Here is a 24,395-nt window from a genome sequence, read left to right on the forward strand (position 1 = left end):
TGTTCTATGATGGGCCGAGGGCTACCAGTAAAAAAAAGGAGGGCTAAAAGAGCTGGGATATAAAAAAAACGAACTTTACAAACCATAAAGTTGGAATTGTTCTAGCTCAAAAAGGCTATCAAAACATGTTTCCTTTAGTGAACCCTTGGTGACCTGCAGTGACCTTGGTAGAGGCATGACAACAATGTTCCCCCTGCTTGCTGACCAGCCAATCACAAGTGTGTACTCTCCTGGTTGCCATGACTACCACATCCAGACAGCTGGGAGGAACAAACAACAGAGAATACCAGGATCCATCTCTGTCTCCTGCCATTGTTGGGAGGGGGGTCCCCTGGGATGCTGTAATGTTCATTTCATGTACGTCCCCTAAGGTAGTTAGAGAGAATTTCGCTGTGGGGTTCCTCCTTTGTGACTAATATTTCAAACCGACCATAGAAATGATGGCAGTTAAATATCGAATTATTGCTAGAATTCTGCTGACTTAGCCAATAATTTGACCACATGTTGAGGCATTACGGTAACATGAGAATATCAATTTTCCTGAAATCGACATCAAATCTTGGCTGGGCCTGACAGCACGAAGGTTGGGTTTCTCTAAACTATCATAACAGTTAGTGCAATAAAATGCATCATATTCTAACACTGACTTTTTCTCATCACAACTTGATAAAATGAGAGTTGAAGTAAGGCAATGGAATAGTTTTAAATCTCAACACTCCTTATGTGGCAAAACTACGTTATAACATGGTAGCACTGTGTCATGTGGAGCATCACAACATCAGGCTCAAGTTCTTGCCTTGGCTTCCTCATAAAAGACCAGTTGGAAAGGGGAGAAGAAAAACAAACATGTCTGGGGTGCCCTGGCCACTAATTAACTCCTACAGCTTCTCAGGTTATGTTTTTGTCTAAAGCGATGGTGGCATACCATGGCACACGCATTTGGTCTCGTACAACGTTTTCTATTAGCTTGAAGTTGTTATAAACAAAGATTATGTAGCTGTGACTTTGAGAACAAAACTGTCATACTATTTTTGAGTGGAAATTCATGGTTGAAACATTACTGTAGCATAAAACACACATTCGTAGTGCCATTATTAAAAGAAATAACCCTGCGAACATTTCAAGGTTTACAGTATGCCTATATCAGTTGTTGCTTATGATATAATATCATGAAGGAGAATGGTAACAAAACTAAAAAGCTCCTTCAGCTTGTTGTAATATGAAGGGAGATAATTGTGTGGATGTAGCTTTGTGTCCTGTGGATAAACAGACTTGTATGAAGCTGCCCAGTCACTGAACCATGAAGACAACATTACCTGGACTCACAATGGAAGTCATCCCTCCACAAACACATGGATACACGTCTTTGTGAGCGAACGTGTTTTCACATTTATCTCTTTAATCAGCCTCTTATAGACCACTAGAATGAAAAGTATGACTTTTCTCAATATCTATCTTTGAAAGAATTTATTCTCTCAGTGACCTACAATACCATTTCTGCTATATGATCAAAATCAGGCAATGAAGTGTCCGAAACCAACCAATACATTCACAGCCTAATGAAGCACCAATCAACAACCCTGTAACATCCTCAACAGGTAGACAGTGCTTACTCATCATTCATTCATCACAGCTCGTGCCATTGGAGGACAGCCAGAATTTGAATTCAATCAAAGAAGCCTGAGAAACAGACTTTGGCATTCATTAAGTCCATTCCGATCCAGCCTCCGAGATTCTGTTCTCGTATTCCAGGATGCACAAACATTCCATACAAACAGGGTAAGAACCATAGATCATGAAACTTTCACGGTGGTTTTATTTCCATGGTTTTTACAACCTCACCACCGCAGATCAATGGCACCACCAATATGTGTTTCCAATAATAGCTGTCTCTCGCTTTTGATTTTTCTGTCCTAATAATCTTACTCATTGTTGGAGCCAATGTTGTTCATTTCTGTGTTTCGAATGTATTACTGGTGTACTTATATTTGTCTACAGAGTGTGTCCTACAGCGAAATAAAAGTAATGTGAAAATAAATGAATTTACAGTACTGAATCTGTGCTTGCCTCACAAGCCCATGTTTATGTTTGCAGGGGGCTCCTCACGATTGGGTAGGGTATCCAAACATTTGTTCTACACAGGCAGGAGATTACTGGCACTAAGACTTGAAAAATAACGACTGCTCCCTGCCGATCGCTTTCCCCGCAAAATATTGCATTATAATCCGGATCTGTCATTTCTGCGGTGAAATAAAAATTGGTATGGTGTCTAGGAGCTGTCAGGTTGATGGAGTGGGTCCACACAAGGGTGAAAATATCACTACTCATTATTCAGTGGCTAAAAGGAGGCATAAATAAACAACTGTTACAGACTGACAGGAGGGTAGAGGGGCAGAATGCTGGCATGGTAGAATTTACATGCTGAAGCCTTGTGAAGGCAAGAACAACCTAATAACAGGTTTCTGGATAGTTTCTAGCAAGAACAAAACATATCGTAAACTTCCAACTCAAGCGTGTAGGAATTCTCTGTGTTCATTCGTCTTACCAGTGGTAGCACCCGCTACAACATTGAATGCTCTGTACTGAGGCCTATCATAATACACATGTAATAGTACATGTAATACTAATAAAATTGACCCCAAAAATCAACATTTTAAACAGCAAAGGCACTTCTGACAGTGGTCTAATTTAAGTGCTGTAATATTGGCACTCTCAGACTCCCTTAATTTTCTATGTATGGAATGTCTTGCTAATTGGCAACTAAAATGGAATCACCGATTAACGATCTTGGACAACCCAGCCATGAGGGTTTCCCACCCGATGACAAAAATAACCTCACACCAGTTTGTGGGGTCCAACCCTTTTGTTTAGAACAGTGTGTACGATCCAGATAAGGGCGGAGATATGCAAATCAACCACAACTATCCAAACTACCCCTTTTGTCTTTAGGTGGGTGATAGCTGCTCAAGGGATTCTGATAAACTCAGGTAAATGTTTGGCTTTGGGTTCTACACCAAATACAGTGTAACTACTGATAAGATTTTTCAACGATGAACTTCAAAAGAAATAATCATATCGAGAATTAAGTTGAAAAAAATTGGTCTTCCTCACACCTTCCTTCCTCCTGAATGAATGGCATCTTCAGTTCTTGGGACATTCAAGTTGCCCTTTACAATATCTTGTCACTATTTACTCTCCTCGGTTAGCAAACGCAAGCTGGGCATGAACTGCAAATATGGCAGCGTAGAACGCACAGCAAGTTCACCCAACGACGTGCTATAAATTCTAATTGAGGAGCTCCATTTCGCAAGCTTCCTCAAACATCGTAGTTATGTGACGGTTAGAGAAACCACGGAAGTAATGACAGACCGGTAAACATCGTGCCTCTATCAAGACCAGCGTAACTGTTTGCCAAACAACCCTGCACAGAGAAATTTATATCTGAAATCTACCTCTGAAACGGACCCAACTTCACGGACAATGAATGACCGCAGTAAAAGCTGCCGTGGCCGTTCGGTGTAAAACCGTTTAGCGTAGCGTGGGGAGTGCTTGCCCATCGGCTGAGCACACGCTGAGTCTACTACATCTGTCAGCTCCTATTCAGCATAGTTCCTGTGATTTCACTTGGCGGTGCAGGGATTATATTTACCCTGACCAGGGCAAGAGAAAGGAGATCCCACCAAACTGTGGGCTCAGAAAATGTTTGATTTGGTCACAAAAAGGGTCTCTAGACCAGTACTGTGGTATTTACACACCAATTCTTCTTTACAACTTGTTGTCATTCATGAGAGAGTCGTCATAACACCACAAAAATAGTGCTGCCTTCAACCCTTTAAACTGTGCGCATGCCAGGAATTCAGAGTGGATGTAAAAATCTTACAAAACCGGTGGCTGCATGGCAGAAGACCATGACCTAATTCTTCTTTATAGAACCAGGAGTCCAAAACAGTTCATTGACCAACATTCAGGACAGACATATAGGAAATGGTGGCTAAATATTTATCTCCAAGCTGATTTACCGGTGGCATAAGACAGTATCAAAAGGGCAAAACAGTATACAATTGGCCTCTTTGATGCTATCTTATAAGTTATACTATTATATACTACTAGACTAGTACTATAATATATTTAAGTCTAACTCCAAGTTTTTATGAAGGGAAAGACTATAAAAAAGACATCTGGTTTCCAAAAAGATCAAAACCATCCTTGGTGTAACAAACAACCCAGTCAACGTTTCCCTTATTGTTTTCACAGAAGACAAAACAGTTTGTACAACAGACAAGCCTTTCCAGTCCAACCATCTGCATTTTGGTGGATCACTCAAACCCCCTGGCAGTTGAGTGAAAACTCACCAGTTGAAATGGTAATTAGGAAACCCATTACTGATTATCATCTGAAAACTGCTGTGTGTTTTCAGCAGGGTCGCAACTTCTGACTTTCAAAACACCGAATGGTATAATTGTATGGATAAGGGCAGCTGGCTTGACTGGACCCAACCGTACTACATACACAAAACAAAAGTGTCTCACACTGGATTGGCTTGTAGTCACACGTGAATGAATTTTTTATCAAACACCCTATGCAGCAAGGAGAAATTATGTAGTGTGTCAGTTGGAAAGACTACACTGCTAAAGGGCAAGCCAACTGTTGTAAGGGGAGTGCCACTGTGTTATTGTATACAAGAGGGCCTTTGTGTGATGATGTCACCCGAAATATAACTGTCATCTATAATGCAGGATGGACGGCTATCTATGTACTAGGAAGCTTTAGAACCTTTGTTATAGTGAATGTGGGATGTACCAGAATAATCAATGGAAAATAAATCGCCTTGTAAAGGACAACAATAAATTTGTGCAAGAATGGTAGCAGATCCAAAAAGAGACCAACCAAAGGGGAATAAAAAGCTCCTAGACCTGATACAAAAATAGGTACTAATTTTTCCGAACGTCTCAATACAATTTTTCCTGTCCCATCCTGTGGTTTTTCCCATCTTGACTCATAGTCATACAAAGCCTCGCAATTTTAAAATCTATTTCTGGAATTGTCACAGATTCCAGTTTCCTCAGCAGACAGGCAAACCTGTCAGGAAGGTGTGTCATTTCCAGGTGTGCAGGTTAGAGCCCAGGTGAGATGGTTCACCAGGTGAGTGTGTGTATGGGAGTATGGGGTATGGGAGTGAGCCTTACCCGTATTCTCCTCATGGCCGCCACAATCTCCACCCGACTGCTGGGTCTGGGCACATCCAGGGTCCCGATGTACTGTGTGGAGAGAACAAGACAGTCGTCAGGTCGTAAACTGTCCAATAGAACATTGTACTAACTAGTAAGGACTCGTTGGTAGTAAAATATCTTCAGATATAATATGAAGGTCTGCCAACAACGTTAACTTGCCTTTTTGCTTCCTAGAAAGGTTTTCAATCAAAAATATCTTTGATTACCAATTTCCATTATTTTCATTGACTAATCACTAAAGCAAATCAAACAATTAGAGTATCTTCTTATAAACATGTCCAGTGTCCCTGAAATTGGATTTGGGCAAATCAATTATGCTCAAGCAAATCTATATACTGTGTACTTTGTTCTATAATAATGGTATGATCATGATGACTACTAGTAATTGTGACGGTTATGTTACAACTCTGCTATGACATGTATTCTGTCCTTGTAGACTTGTAGGATTCTTAAGTATTTTTCTGCCTTGTATTTCTGAGACAGGAAATGTCCTGACTTCCCTCCTTATTTCCTGAGTTTGGTCTGATGTTCAGGACAGATGTAGGCATGGGGAGGGGAGGGGCACAACCAGGCTGCTACTTCTACTGAACTCTCATCATGTACAACGTGTCATTTCTGTCTTATAAAACAATTTGATACCTCCCAATCAATACCACAATCTCACCAGTAGTGTAAAAATCGAAGTCAGAAAGATTTCTGGTTTCTGTTGCTGAATCCAGGCCAGAATAAAAAGGCTGACACAGGAAGAGAAAACTCTGGGGAAATGTGATGAAATACAATACACACTCTGTGCCACACACGCCCATATATATAAACAGTAAACAACGCCTTTCTTATAAATATATGGATCGTCTAAATGTTATGGCAATAACAAGTTAGAATGTAATGACCATGATGTGTTTACCTTGGCTTGGAAGATAATTCCATGTTGGAAAGCTTCCTCGTTGTGCAGAGGTATCCTCGAGTCGTAACCGTCCTCGACAAGGTCGTAGTCTTTTTTCTTGGAAGGCATGGCGATCTCAGATCTCTTTCCTTCCCTTCCTTTCAAAAATCTCAAGATTATAACAAGGCGGAGGCGAGTTCCTCACGCCTAGATCTTCAACTGGCGCCGATCAGCAGTATCTGATCGCGACTCTGTCCTACAGCGATTTCACGTTGTCTACAAACTCAGTCAACAGTTCAAAATAGGGGGTTTGAAAACAGAGCCAAAACCAGTTGAGATCAACTCGCAGTTTCACACGTCCCGATCGCTCAATTTCACGAACAGACCCCCTTTTCACAGAGACAGTAGATACCTGTCCACGGCTGCCAGATGTCCCTATGGTGTTTGGAGGCGTCCTGTGTGTTTGTAGTACCAACAGAAGACGTGGAAGTGAACTCCTGTGCCGCGGGTTCGGGCCAACGGCTCGGTCCTCAACTTTTCACCCTCCAAAATGTCGCCAAGATTCCCGTCGGTTTGAACGCACTTCCGCGAGGTGAAAACTGGCGCGGATCTCTCTCTCTATTCCTCGGAAAGATGTTCTGGTGTACCTTCCGTGTCTTCCGGTGACATCAAGACCGACTAGACGACAGAGAAGGGAGCATACCAGGGCCGGGGAGTCATCCCTGCTCCCAGGGTCGACAACTTCCGCGGTGCCAGAGGAAAGTAGCGAAGCAATCGGAGGTCACGTGGTTCAACCGAACTCGATACTTCGCGGATTAGATTTGCATTTCGAGAATCCCGCGTAGCAGCGACCTCTAGCAACCATAGATAAAACTGCAGCTAGTCGATTTCGCGCACACCTTGCAGCAGCGACCTCTAGTGATAGCAGGTAAAAGTGTAACCACTCGATCATCGTACTACTCATGTCTTGTGACAACATGATAGAAAACTTTCTGTCTGTTCCAGAGAGGCATTCTCGGAACGGTAACCATTTCTCCTGTCACCCCAATGGTGGCCAAACTCCATGGCAAGCATTGAATGAATGAATGCGTTTATGCTCTTACATGCAAGCTAAATATTCTCCCTATGGCCTACACCAAGGGTAGTTGTCTAGTAAACTAGAATACTTTTTTCTGGGAGTGCTGATTTGCGATTTTCAACATGAACCCCACTGTTGCAAAAATCAGCGCTCTCACAAAAATAACTAGGTAACAAGTTACTAGGCTAAAATCCGAACCTACTATAGCTGCCAAAACTCTTCATCGTCTTTCTCAAGTCTGCTTAAAAGGACAGAGACTCAGCAACGTTTGTATACCGGACTAGTTTAATAGGTGTGTTATATTTACTTCCTTGGTTGATGTCATCACTAGTGCACTAGAAATATGCAATGTCAGTATGCAATGTCAGTGGATTTGATTGATTAAATATCAAGTGAGCGTAACTTGTGACTAGTTTCTTTACGAGTTCTTTATTTTGCAGGGAGGTTGTCTGTAGAGCTTGCATCAATGCCCTTTACCTATTGATGTCGCTATTAAGATGTAATCATGAATGACCATGAAATGAATAATGGTATGTGCTATGTTTTAGATCAATATGACAATGAAAGAGGAAAACATAGGTATCTTGCCACACACATTTCCAGATACTTGATCTAGACTTTCCAGTTTGTTTTTATTTTGTTTCATTCTCACTTGTTCAGGAAGCAATGAAATAGACATTAACTTCATACCAGCAAGAAAAAAAGTTGCAAATTCTTTTTGCAATTCCTGCACTTTGTGAAATGTTATATCAATGCAATGCATGTAGTTGAGTCAGTACTTAGTAATACCATTTATTTGGTCTTAGTAGATACAATGACTTGTTTGTGAACATGAATTGACCAAAGAGAAGTAAGACGTTTGTAAAGATGGCATTTTAATGTCAACAATCTTATGATACCTTTTTATATAAAAACTGATATTTTGTAAACTAACTTGTTACATTTATCCTATAGCATAATACTCTTGTGTTAAAAACAACTTTCAAATATAAAAAAAATAAACAAGAGTTCAGTTTGATACTGAAACCTTATATATAAGGCTAAAACAAAACTTGGATGCTTAAGTGCTACATCACATCTGGCTTAAAAAGCAACGCCCTATTACATGTACTGGTCCACGTAGCGCAATGATACTGAAACCTTACATATAAAACTAAACTTGGATGCGAAAGTGCTACATCACATCTGGCTTAAAAAGCAATGCCCTATCACATGTACTGGGCCATGTAGTGCGATGTTCCAGTCAGGTGTGGGAATCTGAGCTAATTCACATGACAGCGCATGTTTCACGTTCCTCAGGGTCACTGTCCACATCACTCTCCGGCGTGCACGGGCATTCAAATATACCCCAGTGGCCTGCAAAGTAGCACCTGTTGCATATCTGGAAAATACAATGACTTATGATTAATTAGTTGGCTGGTTAGATAAAGGTCATTTTGCTTAGCAGTGATGCCCAGAAAAGCCTTACGCAGAAATCTTGTTAATTCACTTACTTTATTTTATTACATAGTACATAAGGTAGACCATGCAGATTATGAATTCTGAAGCAGTAAAAGTCCAGGGGCAATGCGAAGCAGTCATTGCCATACTACATTTTCAAAATCATTTACATATATAGAAAGCTTGTGAAAGTAACAAAGAAAAAGGAAAGCAAAACATCAGTCATCATATATAATAATCTACATAATGGTTACAATTGTTGATAAGAAACACTTGCAATGCTACCTCACAATGGTCACTCCTGTAGTCGGCACAAAAGCGACACTTCTCACAGTGGTACCTCGGACGTTTCTCCTCATCGACGAAGCGGTTCCAGCACCAGGAGAACTGCCACTCATAGCCACATTCTTCTCCAGGACATTGGGCCACCCCAGGCAACATATCCTTCAGCTGGATGTGGATAAAAACATCAAGGAGAAGTCACAAACGTTCCTTTCTACAATTCAAAGAAATGGGCCATGGGTGTAGATTTATTTATTTACTTCTGTTTCTTTACTAGTATACAGGGTTGACACACTCAGTACTTTGCACACTGCTTTCAAGGCGTGCCCTGTACAGAATAACATACACAAAATAGCATAACAAAGAAATCAGATAAACTAAACAATGAAAAAAAACAAAGTAATAATATATACATAAACATATATCAAAATCGTAACTCAAAGTTAGTGACGGGTCAGGAAATTTTAGTGCAGCTATGCAAAATCACCTGTTACCTCCATCTTTCATTATTGCAATACGCAACTAGCTAATCTAGCAAGGCCTAATAAAATATTGTGTCTCCATTTACCCACCAGACCCCAGCAAAAACCTGCCCAAAACTAGCCTTTTCTTTTGGGTTGACAAAACAATTTTTTACTGATTCCATGAAGTGGGGTCTTCCCCATGAGGCCATGATCCCCTAATATGTACTGTAACTTAGAAATTCTGGTCTTCAATGAACAGATATTGTCTCTTGTCATGAACACATCATTACTGACCTGTACAGACTCCTCACAGCACTCCAGTTCATAACTCTGCTCCAGGCGACCTCGCAAATCTTTAACCTGGACAAGGGTACAAAAATAGAAATACAAATTCTATTGAGGTATAATTTGATCATACTGACAATGTCATATGTGTTCTTCTTAACAGCTGAATTTGGGTGCTGCTGAAGTGCCTGATGTACCTTGAAGATGTTGTCCATGAGACATGCGTCCTCGGCTGCATCTGACAAGTCGATGTTATACTCTGCGAGGATGTTGAAGGGGTTTACGCAGCCCATACACTTGCAGGAGTCGTCACAGGCCTCCCCCTTCTTGCCACAGGGACATTTTCTGCAACAACAGTCAAGAAGTTTAGATACCTTTTCAATAAATGTTTTATTCTACATCAAGTGCAGAAAGTATACAATTCAATTCAAACTTTAATTCAAGATCCCAAAAATGTGCTTTTACTTGTTTTAATTATCCTATAACTATAGCCTATAATTTAGGATTCAATTAGGATTTAACCATGGTCAATATTGATCAAAGCAAGGAGGTTAAAATCTTGATTTTAACCTCCTTGATCAAAGGAGGCCATGTACATGTATATAGCCTCATAGGGATATTGGAAACATCAAACTTGACTTGAGCTATGACACAGATGGAGATGATAGTCACCTTGTCCTACAGCTTCCGATACAGCTGCACTTTGGCTCTGGGGCCTTGGGAGGGCTGGGCTTCTTCATCTTGGGCTGGGTGGGCACTGGTGATGGACACACAAATCATTTTACTTTCATGGCACTTATTATGATCATTCTATCAAGTTTTAACATGATCAAATCAAGATTGTTTAATGTTAGTGTCATCAAAGACTGATTTCACATAAAGCTGTGGAAGACAATGATAGCCTTTCTGGTTTCCTACTAGGCTCAACCATGGAGGTTGAAAAAGAAACCTCCTTGGCACAACCATACAAATTTATTATAACGTTCGACAAAAAGATTTCCACATTTTTGTTTTGCATTTCTTATGTTCTGGCCGAAGTGGGCGGGGTTTTGACATCATTTGACACTTAAAACTATCCATAACAAACTTCCCCAGACGGAGAACAGAACGCAATGGAAATTTCACAGCCATTTCACACTTTGGTTATTTCGCACCACGGCCTTTCAGACAGCGCCTTTGTTTTACATTTATAAGTGTACATCTGGTTTTCATAGTCTATCACTCTATGGCATGATTTACACGAGAGAAAAAAACGCGCGTCCTAGGACAGCTTTTTTTCCCGTGTAAAAACGAAAACGACGCGCTGCGGCGCGCAGCAGTGTGGCACATTCGGAGGTGAGTTACGACGCGCCGCTGTGAGCCTACTAGTACTAACTCACGCTCCCGCCAAATTTCTGATTCAAACAAAATACACTGACTAGAATAGATGTACCGATCAGTCCAATCCTTACTGATAGCTTAGAATTCCTATAGGGCCTGTTCTTGCTACGGTTGTTTTGACATGGCCCATCATCAAATCGACGGAAGGACTAGCAAAAATTGGTTTTGTCTTCCCCCGTAAACACATGATCAATTCTAGCTGACAATATCAGCGATCAGAAATCGGTCAAAAGAGCCATAGAAACTCTCCAGCCACACAGAAGTTCTACACACGCACATACACTCAAACACACACACATATTCACACACACACAGTACAGTAGACGAAGCAAGGTTGTGCGGGAAAATAAAAGAATAAAACTATGTCACTATGCAGTATGCTCCTGCAAGTTTATCGAAATACTTTTCTACACACCTTTGCCCACGGTGTCCGGTTCAGTATCCAGGGATGTGCGCTTAGATGCCATGATGAGACAAAAGAGGAAAGTTGAACAGATGTTGAGAGAGAAAAACAAGACGCTTCTGAGAAACACCCGTCGTGTCCCGCTTCTTCTTCTAGAATGAAAATTGGCGCGAAATCTTACATCTAGTCTAGGTGCATTGTGGGATCGGGAGAAAGTCACAAGCTACCGAGCCTCCCATTGCCATATATGGAAATCCTACGGTCATTTATGAGTAGAGTAGAGTAGACTTCTTCGGTTTATAGGTACGAGTCTCGCTCCAGTAGTTTTCTTTCTTTCGCACCAAATTCAATGACCAAACAAATGACAGACATCTAGAGGCCAAATATTCTAGCGAGGCTCGGGCGATTTGCGCAGAATCGTCGTCCGATCGATTTTCGCCACTGATGTGACAGGGGTATAATAGGGACTCAGCAGCTATAATAGGTTTGGTATACTAGTAGGTTTGGATACCAGGCTAGTTAGGTGTATAGTTAACATTTAACTTCCTTGGTTGATGTATATCACTAGTATAGTGCACTAAGATATGCAATGATGTCAGTGAATTTGATTGATTAACGTTAAATACTTGTATCAAGTGAGTTGAACTTGGGGAATGTATGTAGAGCTTGGAATACTGCACTCTTTCATTAGATGTCGCTACCAAGATGTCATATTATCAATTATGACAACAGATCCAAAGGAAAACTTTTGTATCTAGCCACACACACTTCCAGATACTACATAACTGTTACTTTCCAGTCTGTCTTTATTTTGTCTCGTTCTCACTTGTTTGGGAACCTATCACACCAGCAAGAAGAATGTTGCAAATTCTTTTTGCAATTTCTGCACTTTATGAAAAGCTATATCAATGTAATGTCAATGTTAGTAAAGTCGGGTCCCATTTTCAATAACATGTTGTTGAATAGTACCATATATTTGGTCTTAATTGATACAATGACTCGTTTGTGAACAAGGATTGACCAAAGAGAAATAGGATGTTGGTAAATATGGCATTTTAATGTCCAACAACTTTACTTACATTATACCAGTAACATTATAACTGTTACATGTATAAAATTGATGCATTGTAAACTGGCTTGTTACATGTATCATAAAGCATAATAATCATGGCTTTATTAATAACAACAACTTTCAAATATGAAAAAAATTAAAAGTTTGACACTGAACTTTTTAAAGATATAAGGCTAAATAAAACTTGAATGCTAAAGTGTTACATCTGGCTTAAAAAGCAACACCCTATCATATGTAATGGGCCTTGCAGTTCGATGTGCCTGGAAGATGCAGGAATCTGAGCTTTACATAACAGCGCATGTTTCACGTTCCTCGTCGTCACTGCCCACCTCATCCTCCTCCCGGCAGGGGCACGGGAAACCGTAGTGGCCTGCAAAGTAGCACTGGTTGCATCTCTGAAAAATACAATGACTTATGGTTAATTGGTTGGCTGGTTAGGTAATGCCATTTTGCTTAGCAGTAATGCCAGGAAAAGCCTTATGCAGAAATCTTGCTAATTCACTTACTTTATTTCATAAGCTTGTACATAGGGCAGACTATGCAAATAATGAATTTTGAAGCAGTGATAGTCCATGGGCGATGTTAACCAGTCATTGACATATTATAATTTCAAAACCATTTACATCCAAAGCTTGTGAAGGTAACAAAGAAGGAAAAAAAGCCTTAATGGTTACAATTGTTGACAAGAAACACTCGCTTACATCACAATGGTCCCCCCTGTAGTCCCCACAACGGCGACACTTCTCACAGTGGTACCTGGGACGATACTCCTCATCTATGAATCGGTCCCAACACCAGGAGTACTGCCACTCATAGCCACACTCCTCCCCAGGACAGTGGCACACCCTGGGTAACATATCCTTCAGCTGGATGGGGATAAAAACATGTCAAAGTCAATGAGAAGTCACCAACATTCCTTTCTAAAGTTCAAAGAAATGAGCCATGGGTCTTTTACTGCAGCTACGCAAAAGTAACTTGTTACTTATCTTACGGTGTATCTTTGTGTAAACAAGCCTAACTGTCTCTGTACGTTAGACTGTAGAAACTTTGTAGAAATTACTATCAACTATACTCTACTTTGGCCATGTTCTTTTTTTGGACAGGCAAGCCTCAAAACATGTGGACGCCTACTGTTAGATCTACAGTGTGTTTATTTTCCAATCAGTCTACATCTGGCCCCAGAAGTCAAAATGGTTTTGTACCGGTATCATGTACTGGGACCCATCTCTAACATGTACTGTATGAAAGTCCGGTCTTCAACAAACAGATTGTGTCTTGTCAAACACATCATTACTGACCTGTACAGACTCCTCACAGCACTCCAGTTCATAAGTCTGCTCCAGGCGGCCTCTCAGGTCTTTTACCTGCACAAGGGCACAAAATGAAGTATACTCTGATATTCTCCATACTGACAAAATAATATGTTTTCTTGTCAACTGCTGTATATAATGCTGCTGAAGTGCCAGATGTACCTTGTAGATGTTGTCCATGAGACATTTGTCCTGGGCTGCATCTGGCAAGTCGATGTTGTACTCCTTGAGGATGCTGAAGGGGTTTACACAGCCAGTACACTTGCAGGAGTCCCCGCAGGCCTCCCCCTTCTTTCCGCAGGCACATTTTCTGCAGCAATAGTGAAGGTGATGATGATGATGATAGTAAAGAAGTACATCCGTGTATCCGTAAGTATTTTACAAAGAGCTTTACTATGTGAATAGTCAAGAAGTTTTCATACCTTTTCAATAAACGTTTTATACTACATAAAGTGCAAAAAGTATCAACTTAATATTAGCTTTTCCTTTTTTTTAATCAAGTTTTAAACCTTCAAGTATCAAACAATGGCCTCATCCCTGGGAAGAGATTTCAGAAACATCAAAACTTGAGCCATGACAAAGATGGAGATGATAAATAATCACCTTGTCCTACAGTCCCCTCTACATCCACACTTTGGGACCTTGGGAGGGCTGGGCTTCTTCCTCTTGGGCTTCGGCTTGGTGGGCACTGGTGATGGAAACACAAATCATTTTTCTTCCATGACATATCATTTTATCGATTTACGATTATCAAAAGATTTTTAGTGTCAAACAAAGGCTGATTTCACATAAAACTGTGGAGGACAATCGGAAGGCCAACCTAAGTAATATGGTTTTATATATGGCGATGATAATGATGATTTATAAAATCAGGTTCTACTTTTTTTATCATAGCAGGCAACAAAAACATGGTTGGCAAACAGTATAACAATTTTTTGACACGATATTCAAGTTCTCAAGTTTATCTTCTGGTTTCACAGAAATGAATACCTACAATACCTCGGTGGTTATACATAACAATACAATTTGCGCATTTGTACACTATTGTTTTGCATTTCCACTATTCTGGCCGAAGTGGGCGGGGCTATGACATCATTCACACTTCAAACTTTCCATAACAAACTTCCCCAGACGGTAGAGAACAGAACATGAACACAATGGAAATTTCGCAGCCATTTCACACTTTAGTCATTTCACATCACGACTTTTCTGACAGCGGCTGTCTACATAAATTTACATACGAAAGGAATGTGTACTCAGATCAACCTCCTTCATCTAACGTGTTACATCTGGTTTTCATTTACTCGATGACAGCAAATCACGTTCCCGCCAAATTTTTGATTCAACAAAATAGAAGTACAGTAGACTAGTTGTACTGATCAGTCCAATTCTTACAGACAGCCAATTCATTGGGCCTGTTCTTGCTACGGTTGTTTTTAATTTATCCACAGAAGGTCGTGATATAAAACCAAGGTATAAAAGCTCCTTGATAAAACGCGAAGAAGCAGCAAAACAAATTTGGGTTTGTTTTTCCCCGTAAAACTCATGATCTTCTAATCCTAGCTGACATATCAGGGATCAGAAAAGAGCCATACGAGCAATCGCTGTTATTGTTTACATCCGGGGTATTCGGCGCACGAGCGCTGACTGGTAGGCAAAAAGCGTTAGGAGATCAGATTACTAATTAGCATACCGGCGCGGAAGCAGATCGTACTGTTTACGCGAATTTGCGCATTTTCAGCCACGTTTTTATCGCATCCATGGGATTTTTTCAGATTTTGTATTTTTTTCACTACTTCTTAGTCTTTTTTTTTTTTTTTCTTGTGTAATATTTTGGGAGAAAATGACCCTTGCCCTCTTGACTTCCGTCATGTGTTTCCGGTTGTTTTGATTTTCCCGCCGTACGGGCTTTCTGTCATCCGTTCCGGGCTGTTATATTTCTGTTCCTAATGTGGTTTAATTAATACGTTTAATCAATATGAGTTCTTCAAACAGCTACATTAGCTCTTTGGAGCCTAATGACCGAACCAGGTATTTTGAGAAATTAATGGTAAGTGTCGAAGACGCCGGCGATAGTTCAAACCCGGAAGTGACTGGTTCGGCGGTGACTGGTGACGGTGTACGCCTACCTGACCCATACAGTCTGACAGGTGAGGATCATGTGTACATGTGTTTCTAGATTTTGATAAGGTAGATTTTTGTGTCAGATAAAGGTTACAAAAACATGAGTACGTGTAAATGTGTTTGTTGCTAATCTCTAGAAATTCTGGCTACGTAACGTTATGTTTATTATCATTTGTATGTTATACAGGTTGGAAGGATGATTTGAGCCTCTGGCCAGATACGGACTATGGGTGCATCTACACCTACCTAATCGAGGCTCCAGGTCCGTTTAACGGAGAAGCCATGAAAGCCTATAAATCCCTGGAGGCGTACAATCTCTTTATAAGTGGCCATGTGAGGGAGTGCAGGTACCACCCTATTGGAAAAAATGTGAAGGTCTGCTTCCTTAAGGCCAAGGTTGTGCCAGGTGGGTGTTGGAGTGCATTGGAACAATATTTCTACTTACATGTACCTGTAGTGAGAACTCTTGAAGATGAAGAATGAGATGCGTGATTAGTATTTAACTGTCAGATACGTTTTTATATTTACTGTATTATCTTTTTTTTCTGTTACATTTGTGTTTCAGGACAGAGAGTAACAGAGACTCCTCACAACCCATGGGTGTGTTTGACCAAAAAAGAGGGTTATGTCATGGCAGCTCACTGCACTTGTATGGCAGGGTAGGTAATATAACTGCATTGACCATCATATCCAAAAAGTCACATTTTTATCTAACAGTGTTCTCGTCAGATGAGGTCCATGGCAAGAAACAGTTTTAGAAATAATGAAAGTCAAACTAGTACTCACCTGTAAATGTTCCTCCGTATATTTCCAGGGAGGAGCGACCATGCAGTTTGTATGTGGCAAGATAACTGTCTTAATTTTTTTCCTTGGTTCATGTTCTTGTGCTTGATGGTTTCCAGTTGTATTTGTACCTGTTGCAAATGCATTTCTTCTTGTTGATGTTCTTGTTGCAGGTTTTACTTGTTGATGTGTTTCGTTTTCTAGGTAATTTGGAGTTATCAACAGTTCCTGAGAGTGAGTATACTAACACATATCATCATGTAGATGTAGATAATGCTAAAAGAAATGTGTATATAGTAGAAATATTCAAATATCACAGAGACTTCCATAATGAGAAGATAAGGCAAATCTTTCATTGTACTGTGAAGCTGGCCAACTTATCCGTTCCTTTTACCATTAACTCTAAAATTGCTCCTGACTATAGTACCTATAATGTATACTCATTTTTTGTTATATTTCAATGTAGATTGGGAGAGGTCTGCAGCCATGTGGCTGCACTGCTGTTCGCAGTGGAGGCCTCCAGGTCTCTTCAGGAAAAACGGACGTCATGCACCAGCAGAAAGGCCGTGTGGAACAAATATTACAAAGATAAGGTCTGTTCATATTTGGGCATTATAATTGAGTAGAATTTTTTTCAATGTCTACAATTTTTTTGCCTAAGTAGACTGTTATAACTTACATTAATGAATGGATTTCTTTGCTTCTACAAAATCATGTGGCATTTACATGTATCCAATTCACAATATATAGCACTACACTATAGATTTACAGCAATATAGTAGATGTTCCTAGCCTGGAGTCCAGCCTTGTTGTGCTTTAGTCCACTCCCAACGGTGGCTACCCCGTCAATGCCATGGGGTAGCGACCTTTGGGAGCGAACTAAAGCACAACAAGGTTGGACTGCAGGCTAAGATGTTCCTCTTTGTAAAGTGTAATATCTGACATGGCCACTGTATAATGCTTTTTCTCACATATATTATTGATAATTCATTTTGTGGATTATTTCTTTCAGGTTGATCCACAAAGGGCTGAGGACATGGACTTTTCGCACCCTAAACATGGAGTCCAGATCAAGAAGGCGCGCCGGAAGCCGCAGTGTGATGTGCCACCACTCAGTGAAGAAGAGGCCGCTTCTGCTTTCTCACAACTGAGGAAGCTGTGTCCCACTGCCAGTGCTGTCATTAAAGAGGAGGAGGACACAGACACAGCATCAGAAGATGAGTCAGATGTCAACACAGAGACGCTTCCCCCTGTGGTATACAGGTCTTGTCATCCAGCCAAAGTCCCTGTTACTAGTGTTAGTGTAGACAGCATCCTTGAGGATGTTCGGTGCAACCCCGAGCAAATCACAAACCTCAACAAAGCTACAGTGGGGCAGTCCAAGTCTGCTTTATGGCGTCAGCAACGCAAGGGTCGTGTGACTTCTACATCCATGCATGATGTCCTTCATGCATCAAACCCCACCACTGCAGTACGGAAGGTCATGCAATATGACTGCAAGGATTTGAGCCAAGTGAGTTAACTGAAAACTAGTACAGTGTACACTTGCAGGAAGCCATTTTTCGTAGGTAATTAAGGCACACAAAGAGACAACATTACCCTGTATATTGGAACATGTACCATAATAATCCCAGAGCAAGTGTAGCTCTGATCTTTATTTGGATTTAAACAATACCAGGAGTCTAAATATTTCTGCAAAGTGTGACAGTCTAAATGTTCAGTCAATGCGAGATAGTGTCATATTAGAGATGTAATTCATTTGTGCTTTCTATGTCAGAAATTCTAAATAGGGAATTTCACTTTCAGGTTCCAGCTATACAATGGGGGATGAAACAGGAGGAGAAGGCAAGGCAACAGTACCTGGAAGCTACCTTGTGCATCTGCAAGGATGTGAAATTGGAGGAAGTGGGGCTCATTCTCTACAAGGATTTTCCCTTCATAGGTATAGCTAATTTTGGCTCTTACTTCAAACTTATGAAGTATAGTACATGTAATTGAGTACCAACTACACAATGTCTAATTGACTTATGATTTTGTTGATGTAACAATGAAATACATGTACTTGTTTTAACAATTGCACTGTATTCGTACCAAGTGAATATGTGCCATTTGCAGCATTTGGCAAGTATCAAAAGTAAGTACATTATGTTCATGTTTGAAATATCAGAAACTTTGCCACTAATTTGAACATTACTGTTGTATATATAGGTGCATCTCCTGATGGGATGAGACAGTGTTCATGCCATGGAAGAACTGTGATTGAGATCAAGTGCCCATACAAGTACAGGGACATCTATCCTGCTGCAGATCTGTGTCTATCAGATGCCAACTACTGTTTAGATAAGGATTGTAAGCTAAAGACAGGGCACAGATATTACACCCAAGTCCAGACACATATGCTGGTTACCGGTGTCTCAACATGTGATTTTGTAGTGTGGACTAATGCAGGCATGGTTGTAGTAAATGTTCCAAGGGACCAGTCACTGTTAAATGTAATGTTGTCTACATGTGTCCAGTTTGTAAAGTCCAGTCTTATCCCTGAGATACTGACCCACAAGTTACAGTGTGGAGACTCTGGAGTAGATGTGACTTTCCAGGAAGATGATGACCCAAACAAACGTTACTGTTCTTGTCAGAAACCAGCATATGGTAGGATGGTAAAGTGTGATAACAATGAATGTGAGTCAGAATGGTTCCATTACAAATGTGTTGGCATCAAGAGAAAACCAAGGGGCCATTGGTTCTGTCCCAGTTGTCAATGCTAAATCCTACTGGACAGTTTGAAATACTAAAAATACTAGTATAACAATAGAAGGCATTTTACAGTTTTATGTCATGTTTTAAAAAACTAATGTAAAACAATTAAGAATTGTACTTTGTGGTATACTTATTATATTGTAGTGGGCTTCCCAAAAATTTGTTTTGTGTCCCTTTAACATTTTACCTTCAATCTCAGTATTTTGATATACAGAAAAGGCCAGCTCGTGCAGACAACATTGCCATTAAAAATTACTTGATTAGCTTTGGAAGTAAGTTTGTAAGAGCCGCACAGATAACAACACTGTCACTGAGTAGAGGGGCAAATGTTAATGGACAGATTTGGCTGAGAATTTGGAAGTTCTTGATTCTTTCAATTGCACGTTCTACATGAATTCTTAGAGTTGATATCTGTCTGGCATCTTGGACGATACGCCCCGGGAGTTGTTTCCTTCCTGTGGTAAATGGTGGCATAACTAGTGTTGCTCCTTTCAGGGCAAGTTCCTCAGAAATGGTGAATCCCCGATCTGCCATAATCATATCACCATATTCCACTTTGTTATAGAAACGACTTTTTAGCGTAATGTCTTTATCAGAAATTCTTCCACCCCAGGAACTGGACAGAAATGACACTGCTCCATAAGGTGTAATACCTACCAGAAATTTGAACGTATGATGGTGTTTGTAGTTACTCCAGGTCTTTGCTCGGGTCTTTAAATTGTATGGCCTCTCAGTGAAAATCTCTGAGCAATCAATGATGACTCTACAGTTTGAGTATTTTTTTTTCCGAAATTTTTTGGGAAGATTGCGCTTTACGGTTTCCTTGGACGGCCAATGAATCAGGAACTTTAGTCGGACAGCTAAGATTGGAATACAACGGTTTATGACTTTTGAAACTGTGGAGGCAGAAACACTAAATCTCAAAGCTAGATCAGCATTTTTGAGGCCTAGTCTCAACTTCATGAGAGTCATGAGTATTTGATCCTGCTGACACATGGACTTTAGAGGAGCAATGAAATCACTAACAAGTCTAAACACAAACATAAACAGTGCAACAGTAGGTATTCCAGTGAAGAGCTTGCATTTTGCATCTGTGAGATTGGAGGCTGATGTTGATGATTTCTTGATTTGTTCTTGAAGGTGATCACGTTCTTCCCTAAGGTTGTCAGCTTCACTTTGAAGGGACTCGCAAAACTGTTCCAACTTACATTTCTCCTCTTGTACTTTTGTGAGCTGTTCTCTCAGAGTCTCTACACTTTCAGGAAGGGGGTCTCTCAGAGTCTCTACACTTTCAGGAGGAGGGTCAGCGATCATTTCTTCATCTGAAATAAAGCAAATCCGAAGTTCAATGGAAGTGCTATGTCATTATGAGTGTCATATATCTGAACTGAACTGAATGTTCTAAACTCTGATTCATATGTATGTATTGTTGTTTCAATATTTTACTCATGCAGGTTGCATGCTTCTCTACTTGATTCACATCTATATCCCCACTCCGAAAACCAAGCGGATAAACTTTGTAGCAAGTAGTCTTGTGTGTATGGTATGTGATTCATGTTGAATAAGTGACAAGTGATAGATTTACTTGTTGAGCAAGAATGATAGATTAAACTGTTGATCAAGAATTTATATGTTTAGGATTACTGATTGTATCCATTAGACACTTTTCTTATTCCCTCTGTAATGCCCTTACCATTTAGTGATGTAGGTGGGGCTTCATTCTCTGATGACACCCGCAGCCTTTTTGCTGCACGCATATACCTGCAAACAATGAAGCATGTTGTAAGTTGTAAATCAAAGTTGCATGCTTTGTTTCCTACATACATTCTGTTAGCATAGCATTTAGTGATTACTGCTGTGAATGTTATGAAATATAAAACATTTGACTAGGTGTAAACTCTAACATGAGTAACTTACAGGATCTTTGTGAGATTTAACTGAATCCTTGGTAAAACTTTCATGGTCATCTTCTCAGGCAAGGAGGTAGAGTATAGCAATGTTTCACACAGGCATGAACAGCCTGCCTGCATGAACAGCATGAGCAGTAAATCAAATTTCAATAAAGAAACATTGAAAACCCCAATGTTACCTACCGATCTTTCTTGGCAACTGGGTTTCTTGAACGATTGCAACTTGCTGAGGTTGGGAGGTTAAACAAGCTTGGGACGTAATCTGGATCTGCAGGGTCTTTAGAAGGGTTCCCTGCAATGCAAGAAGCAAAGAACTTGTCAGTATTATAAACATGATTTTAAAATGAGCTGGCAATTGGTCTTGTGGTTAGGGTGTAGGACTCATAATCCAAAGATAAGTATGAGTTGGAATCCCTGATAGGTCACTTTGTTGTTGTGCCCTTGGGAAAGGTACTTAAACCATACTTTACACCTATTTCCTCACTTCACTAAGGTGAAAAATGAGTACCTGGCTTCGGCTACACACCTCGGCATGTTAAACTGAAAGAACCCACCACACTTATCGAAAAGAGCAGGGGATCATCCCGGTGTGAGTGGATCAAACTCCACAGTCTGGTTCTTTCTTTCCCCTGCACTATCCCACAATGGTCCGGGCCAAGGTGGAGGTCTACCCGCTGGGGGCCTCCCCACACAATATGCTCCAGTAGGGGCCATCTGGGGGTATTCCCATGTAGATGTAGATGATTTTAAAGACATTTTAAAACATTTGTAGATGTCTTCGTCAATCAGTTAAGTGATGTACGTTATACTTCTGGTATACTATATATGTATACGTCCATCCCAGATACTTTACCACTATTTATAAGTCAGACCCCCCCCCCTCCCACGTGGACGCGCTGTAAAACTTTGATACATGTAACATTAATATTCACTATCCTTGATATGGCATGAATCAGCGACAAAACTTACTTAAGCTTTCCGCAGATGTGTAACGAAAAGTACACTATTACATCACGAAAAATGTATTTATGCAAGGGGGACAACAACAAAATATAAAACATATAGATCACAAACCTGAGATGAAATGGTCGCTGCACACTCTCTCGTGGCCTCGTGGTGTCCACGCCGCGGTCGGGTTTTTCTTTCCCTGCTCAAAATCTGACCTTTTTAAGGCTCTAAGCCATGCAGCCCTTCGTCCTGGTTCCGCAGGGATTCTAAAAAACTTCTTTCTACTGCCTTTATCCTTCCGGTTAGTACAATTCAGCGCACAACAACTGGTCGGCATGTTTGCGTTTCCCGCGCGCAACTGGTGGGCGAGGAGGGTTCAGCCCGCTCTCCTCGCCCACCAGCAGCTTTTTGCCTACCATGACGTCACGTGACGTAACCGTGACGTCAGCGCGATCGCTCGTATAGGAACCCTCCACACACACATACAGGACTCTGGATTTATTTAGCATGGTTAGAACAAACTTCAAGGGTCATTTTTAAGATATGATTTGAGTAAAGTATAAAAATTGATCAAGATATTATCGCAAGACTTTTGTACATACCTTTGTCCACTGTGTCCGGTTCAGTATCCAGAGCTGCGCGCTTAGATGCCATTCTGACACAACAACGGAGAGGATTTTTTTAACAGATGCTGAGAACGTCCTTGCTGAGAGAGTGAAAAACAGTTTTACCAGGAGACTTCTGACACACGTCTTGCCGGTCTTAGTGCTGGGTCTGGTCTGGGTCCCGCTTCTTCCTCCAGAATGAAAATTGGCGCGAAATCTTATATTGAGGTACTAGGTGCATTGTGGGACCATGCCAAATATGGAAACCCTCTTGCCATATATGGAAGTCGCTGGGCGGGGCCTAACTCCCACAATGCATCTCGACATAAAGTTCGCGCCAAGTTTCAGTTTTGGACCATTCGGACGAGACAGACGTTCATACTGCAACTTCCTTGTAAATTTGTTTTCTTCTGTATACATTCACTTGAGTTGGCTCAGAATGGCACCCAAACGCGCAGCTGAAGATACAGAGCCAGGAACAGCGGGGATTGAAGCAAGGAGGTTTTACCGGCAAACCTCTAAAGGTAACGTTGCGTGAAAAAATCTGACGAAGCTTTCTAGTGCATAATTTTGCTCGACATGACCTTGCTAACATTATGTAACGTTATACATTGTATTCCACTTATTTACACACACTAAAACCGGAGTTTCATTATAGAATACTATACAATTGTATCTTTTCTGATGCTTACAAGTTACTGAGGGAAATTTATCTTTAGTTTCTATCACGGCCTTATGTCGATAATGATGGAAAGATAGTTTGACAATTTGACAGTTCAGAATCAGAATGTAACGTTATATTTTCGTGAGATTCAGAATGCACATGGACATTGATTTTGAGAAATTTTTGCCTCCTATAAATCGCGACTGAGCGAAGGTGCTTTACTGGCACTTTGTCAATTTGTATCTAACGGTTATTGATATAGCCTTCAACACACATAAGCGCGCGACGCGGCCGACAGCAGGTTATTTTAGTACTGAACAGGTTGTCACGCCTAACCGTTGCCAATCTTAGTATTCTTACTGCAAATGTTGTTTGAAGCTATCTAGTGAGGATGCGCCTAGTGTACAAGTACTTGGTGGCAGCGAATTCCAGTCAGTGACAGTTCTATAACGTTAACGGTTAATACACATTTTTAGGCTGCAGAATCGTCAACACGATGAGGGCGGCAGTCCAATCGAAAGAAGAAGAAGCAGATCTGTCTGGTAAGTAATAGCAAATGTGTAAAAAGACCTGTCTGATTTGGTATGCATTCCATAGTATTCTATTGTCTATTGTCTACTGACTGACGGTAGTAATGCTATTGTCTACTGTCTGACAGCAGTAGAAGTGTGAAAATGCTCAGAGGCTGAATATCTGAATACACACCATCTTCTAACAATGAAAATGAACTTCATTGTATTTGGGATACCCTGTAGTAATGTTACATACCTGATAAG

The 24,395-nt window shown here is 40.6% G+C and overlaps 5 protein-coding genes across 10 annotated transcripts in view; 1 reads left to right on the top strand and 4 right to left on the bottom strand.

The window, feature by feature from the left end:
• Positions 1-6,925, bottom strand: part of LOC118420843 (carboxyl-terminal PDZ ligand of neuronal nitric oxide synthase protein-like) — a 73,316-nt gene extending 66,391 nt beyond the window's left edge. For 3 of the 4 annotated variants that reach the window (XM_035827880.1, XM_035827881.1, XM_035827879.1), the window contains exons 1-2: positions 6,136-6,925; positions 5,187-5,258 (exon numbers count right to left, since the gene is read on the bottom strand). In XM_035827880.1, the coding sequence (XP_035683773.1) occupies positions 5,187-5,258; positions 6,136-6,243 (180 nt within the window). In that variant the 5' untranslated portion in view covers positions 6,244-6,925. The remainder of the gene's footprint in view (positions 1-5,186; positions 5,259-6,135) is intronic. The other variant, XM_035827882.1, reaches the window with a different exon arrangement.
• A 1,167-nt stretch (positions 6,926-8,092) lies between these two features.
• Positions 8,093-11,623, bottom strand: LOC118420845. The gene is made up of 6 exons (XM_035827883.1): positions 11,459-11,623; positions 10,336-10,420; positions 9,861-10,008; positions 9,673-9,738; positions 8,918-9,082; positions 8,093-8,573 (listed from the first exon to the last, which is right to left on the bottom strand). The coding sequence occupies exons 1-6, from the start codon at positions 11,508-11,510 to the stop codon at positions 8,460-8,462; spliced, it is 630 nt and encodes a 209-aa protein (XP_035683776.1). The 5' UTR covers positions 11,511-11,623; the 3' UTR covers positions 8,093-8,459.
• An 857-nt stretch (positions 11,624-12,480) lies between these two features.
• On the bottom strand, positions 12,481-23,153 carry LOC118420850. Its single transcript, XM_035827892.1, has 6 exons — positions 22,953-23,153; positions 14,432-14,516; positions 13,991-14,138; positions 13,817-13,882; positions 13,220-13,384; positions 12,481-12,913 (listed from the first exon to the last, which is right to left on the bottom strand). Exons 1-6 carry the CDS (start codon positions 23,002-23,004, stop codon positions 12,803-12,805), a joined length of 627 nt encoding a protein of 208 aa, XP_035683785.1. The 5' UTR covers positions 23,005-23,153; the 3' UTR covers positions 12,481-12,802.
• LOC118420846 lies at positions 15,658-20,517 on the top strand. Of its 2 annotated transcripts, none has more exons than XM_035827885.1 (7): positions 15,658-15,978; positions 16,140-16,358; positions 16,518-16,611; positions 17,202-17,328; positions 17,748-18,248; positions 18,542-18,630; positions 20,285-20,517. In XM_035827885.1, the coding sequence occupies exons 1-7, from the start codon at positions 15,807-15,809 to the stop codon at positions 20,328-20,330; spliced, it is 1,248 nt and encodes a 415-aa protein (XP_035683778.1). In that variant the 5' UTR covers positions 15,658-15,806; the 3' UTR covers positions 20,331-20,517. The 2 variants fall into 2 exon arrangements, with proteins under 2 accessions (XP_035683778.1, XP_035683777.1); XM_035827884.1 differs by having other exon boundaries at positions 15,723-15,978; positions 18,542-18,677; positions 18,944-20,510.
• On the bottom strand, positions 19,620-22,759 carry LOC118420847. 2 transcript variants are annotated; one of them, XM_035827888.1, is made up of 4 exons: positions 22,477-22,757; positions 21,586-21,694; positions 21,186-21,253; positions 19,620-20,814 (listed from the first exon to the last, which is right to left on the bottom strand). In XM_035827888.1, exons 1-4 carry the CDS (start codon positions 22,685-22,687, stop codon positions 19,745-19,747), a joined length of 1,458 nt encoding a protein of 485 aa, XP_035683781.1. In that variant the 5' UTR covers positions 22,688-22,757; the 3' UTR covers positions 19,620-19,744. The 2 variants fall into 2 exon arrangements, with proteins under 2 accessions (XP_035683781.1, XP_035683782.1); XM_035827889.1 differs by lacking the exons at positions 21,186-21,253; positions 21,586-21,694 and having other exon boundaries at positions 22,477-22,759.
• Positions 23,154-24,395: the final 1,242 nt, after the last annotated feature.

This window comes from Branchiostoma floridae, chromosome 8 (genome assembly GCF_000003815.2).
Source record: "Branchiostoma floridae strain S238N-H82 chromosome 8, Bfl_VNyyK, whole genome shotgun sequence".
Taxonomy (NCBI): Eukaryota; Metazoa; Chordata; class Leptocardii; order Amphioxiformes; family Branchiostomatidae; genus Branchiostoma; species Branchiostoma floridae.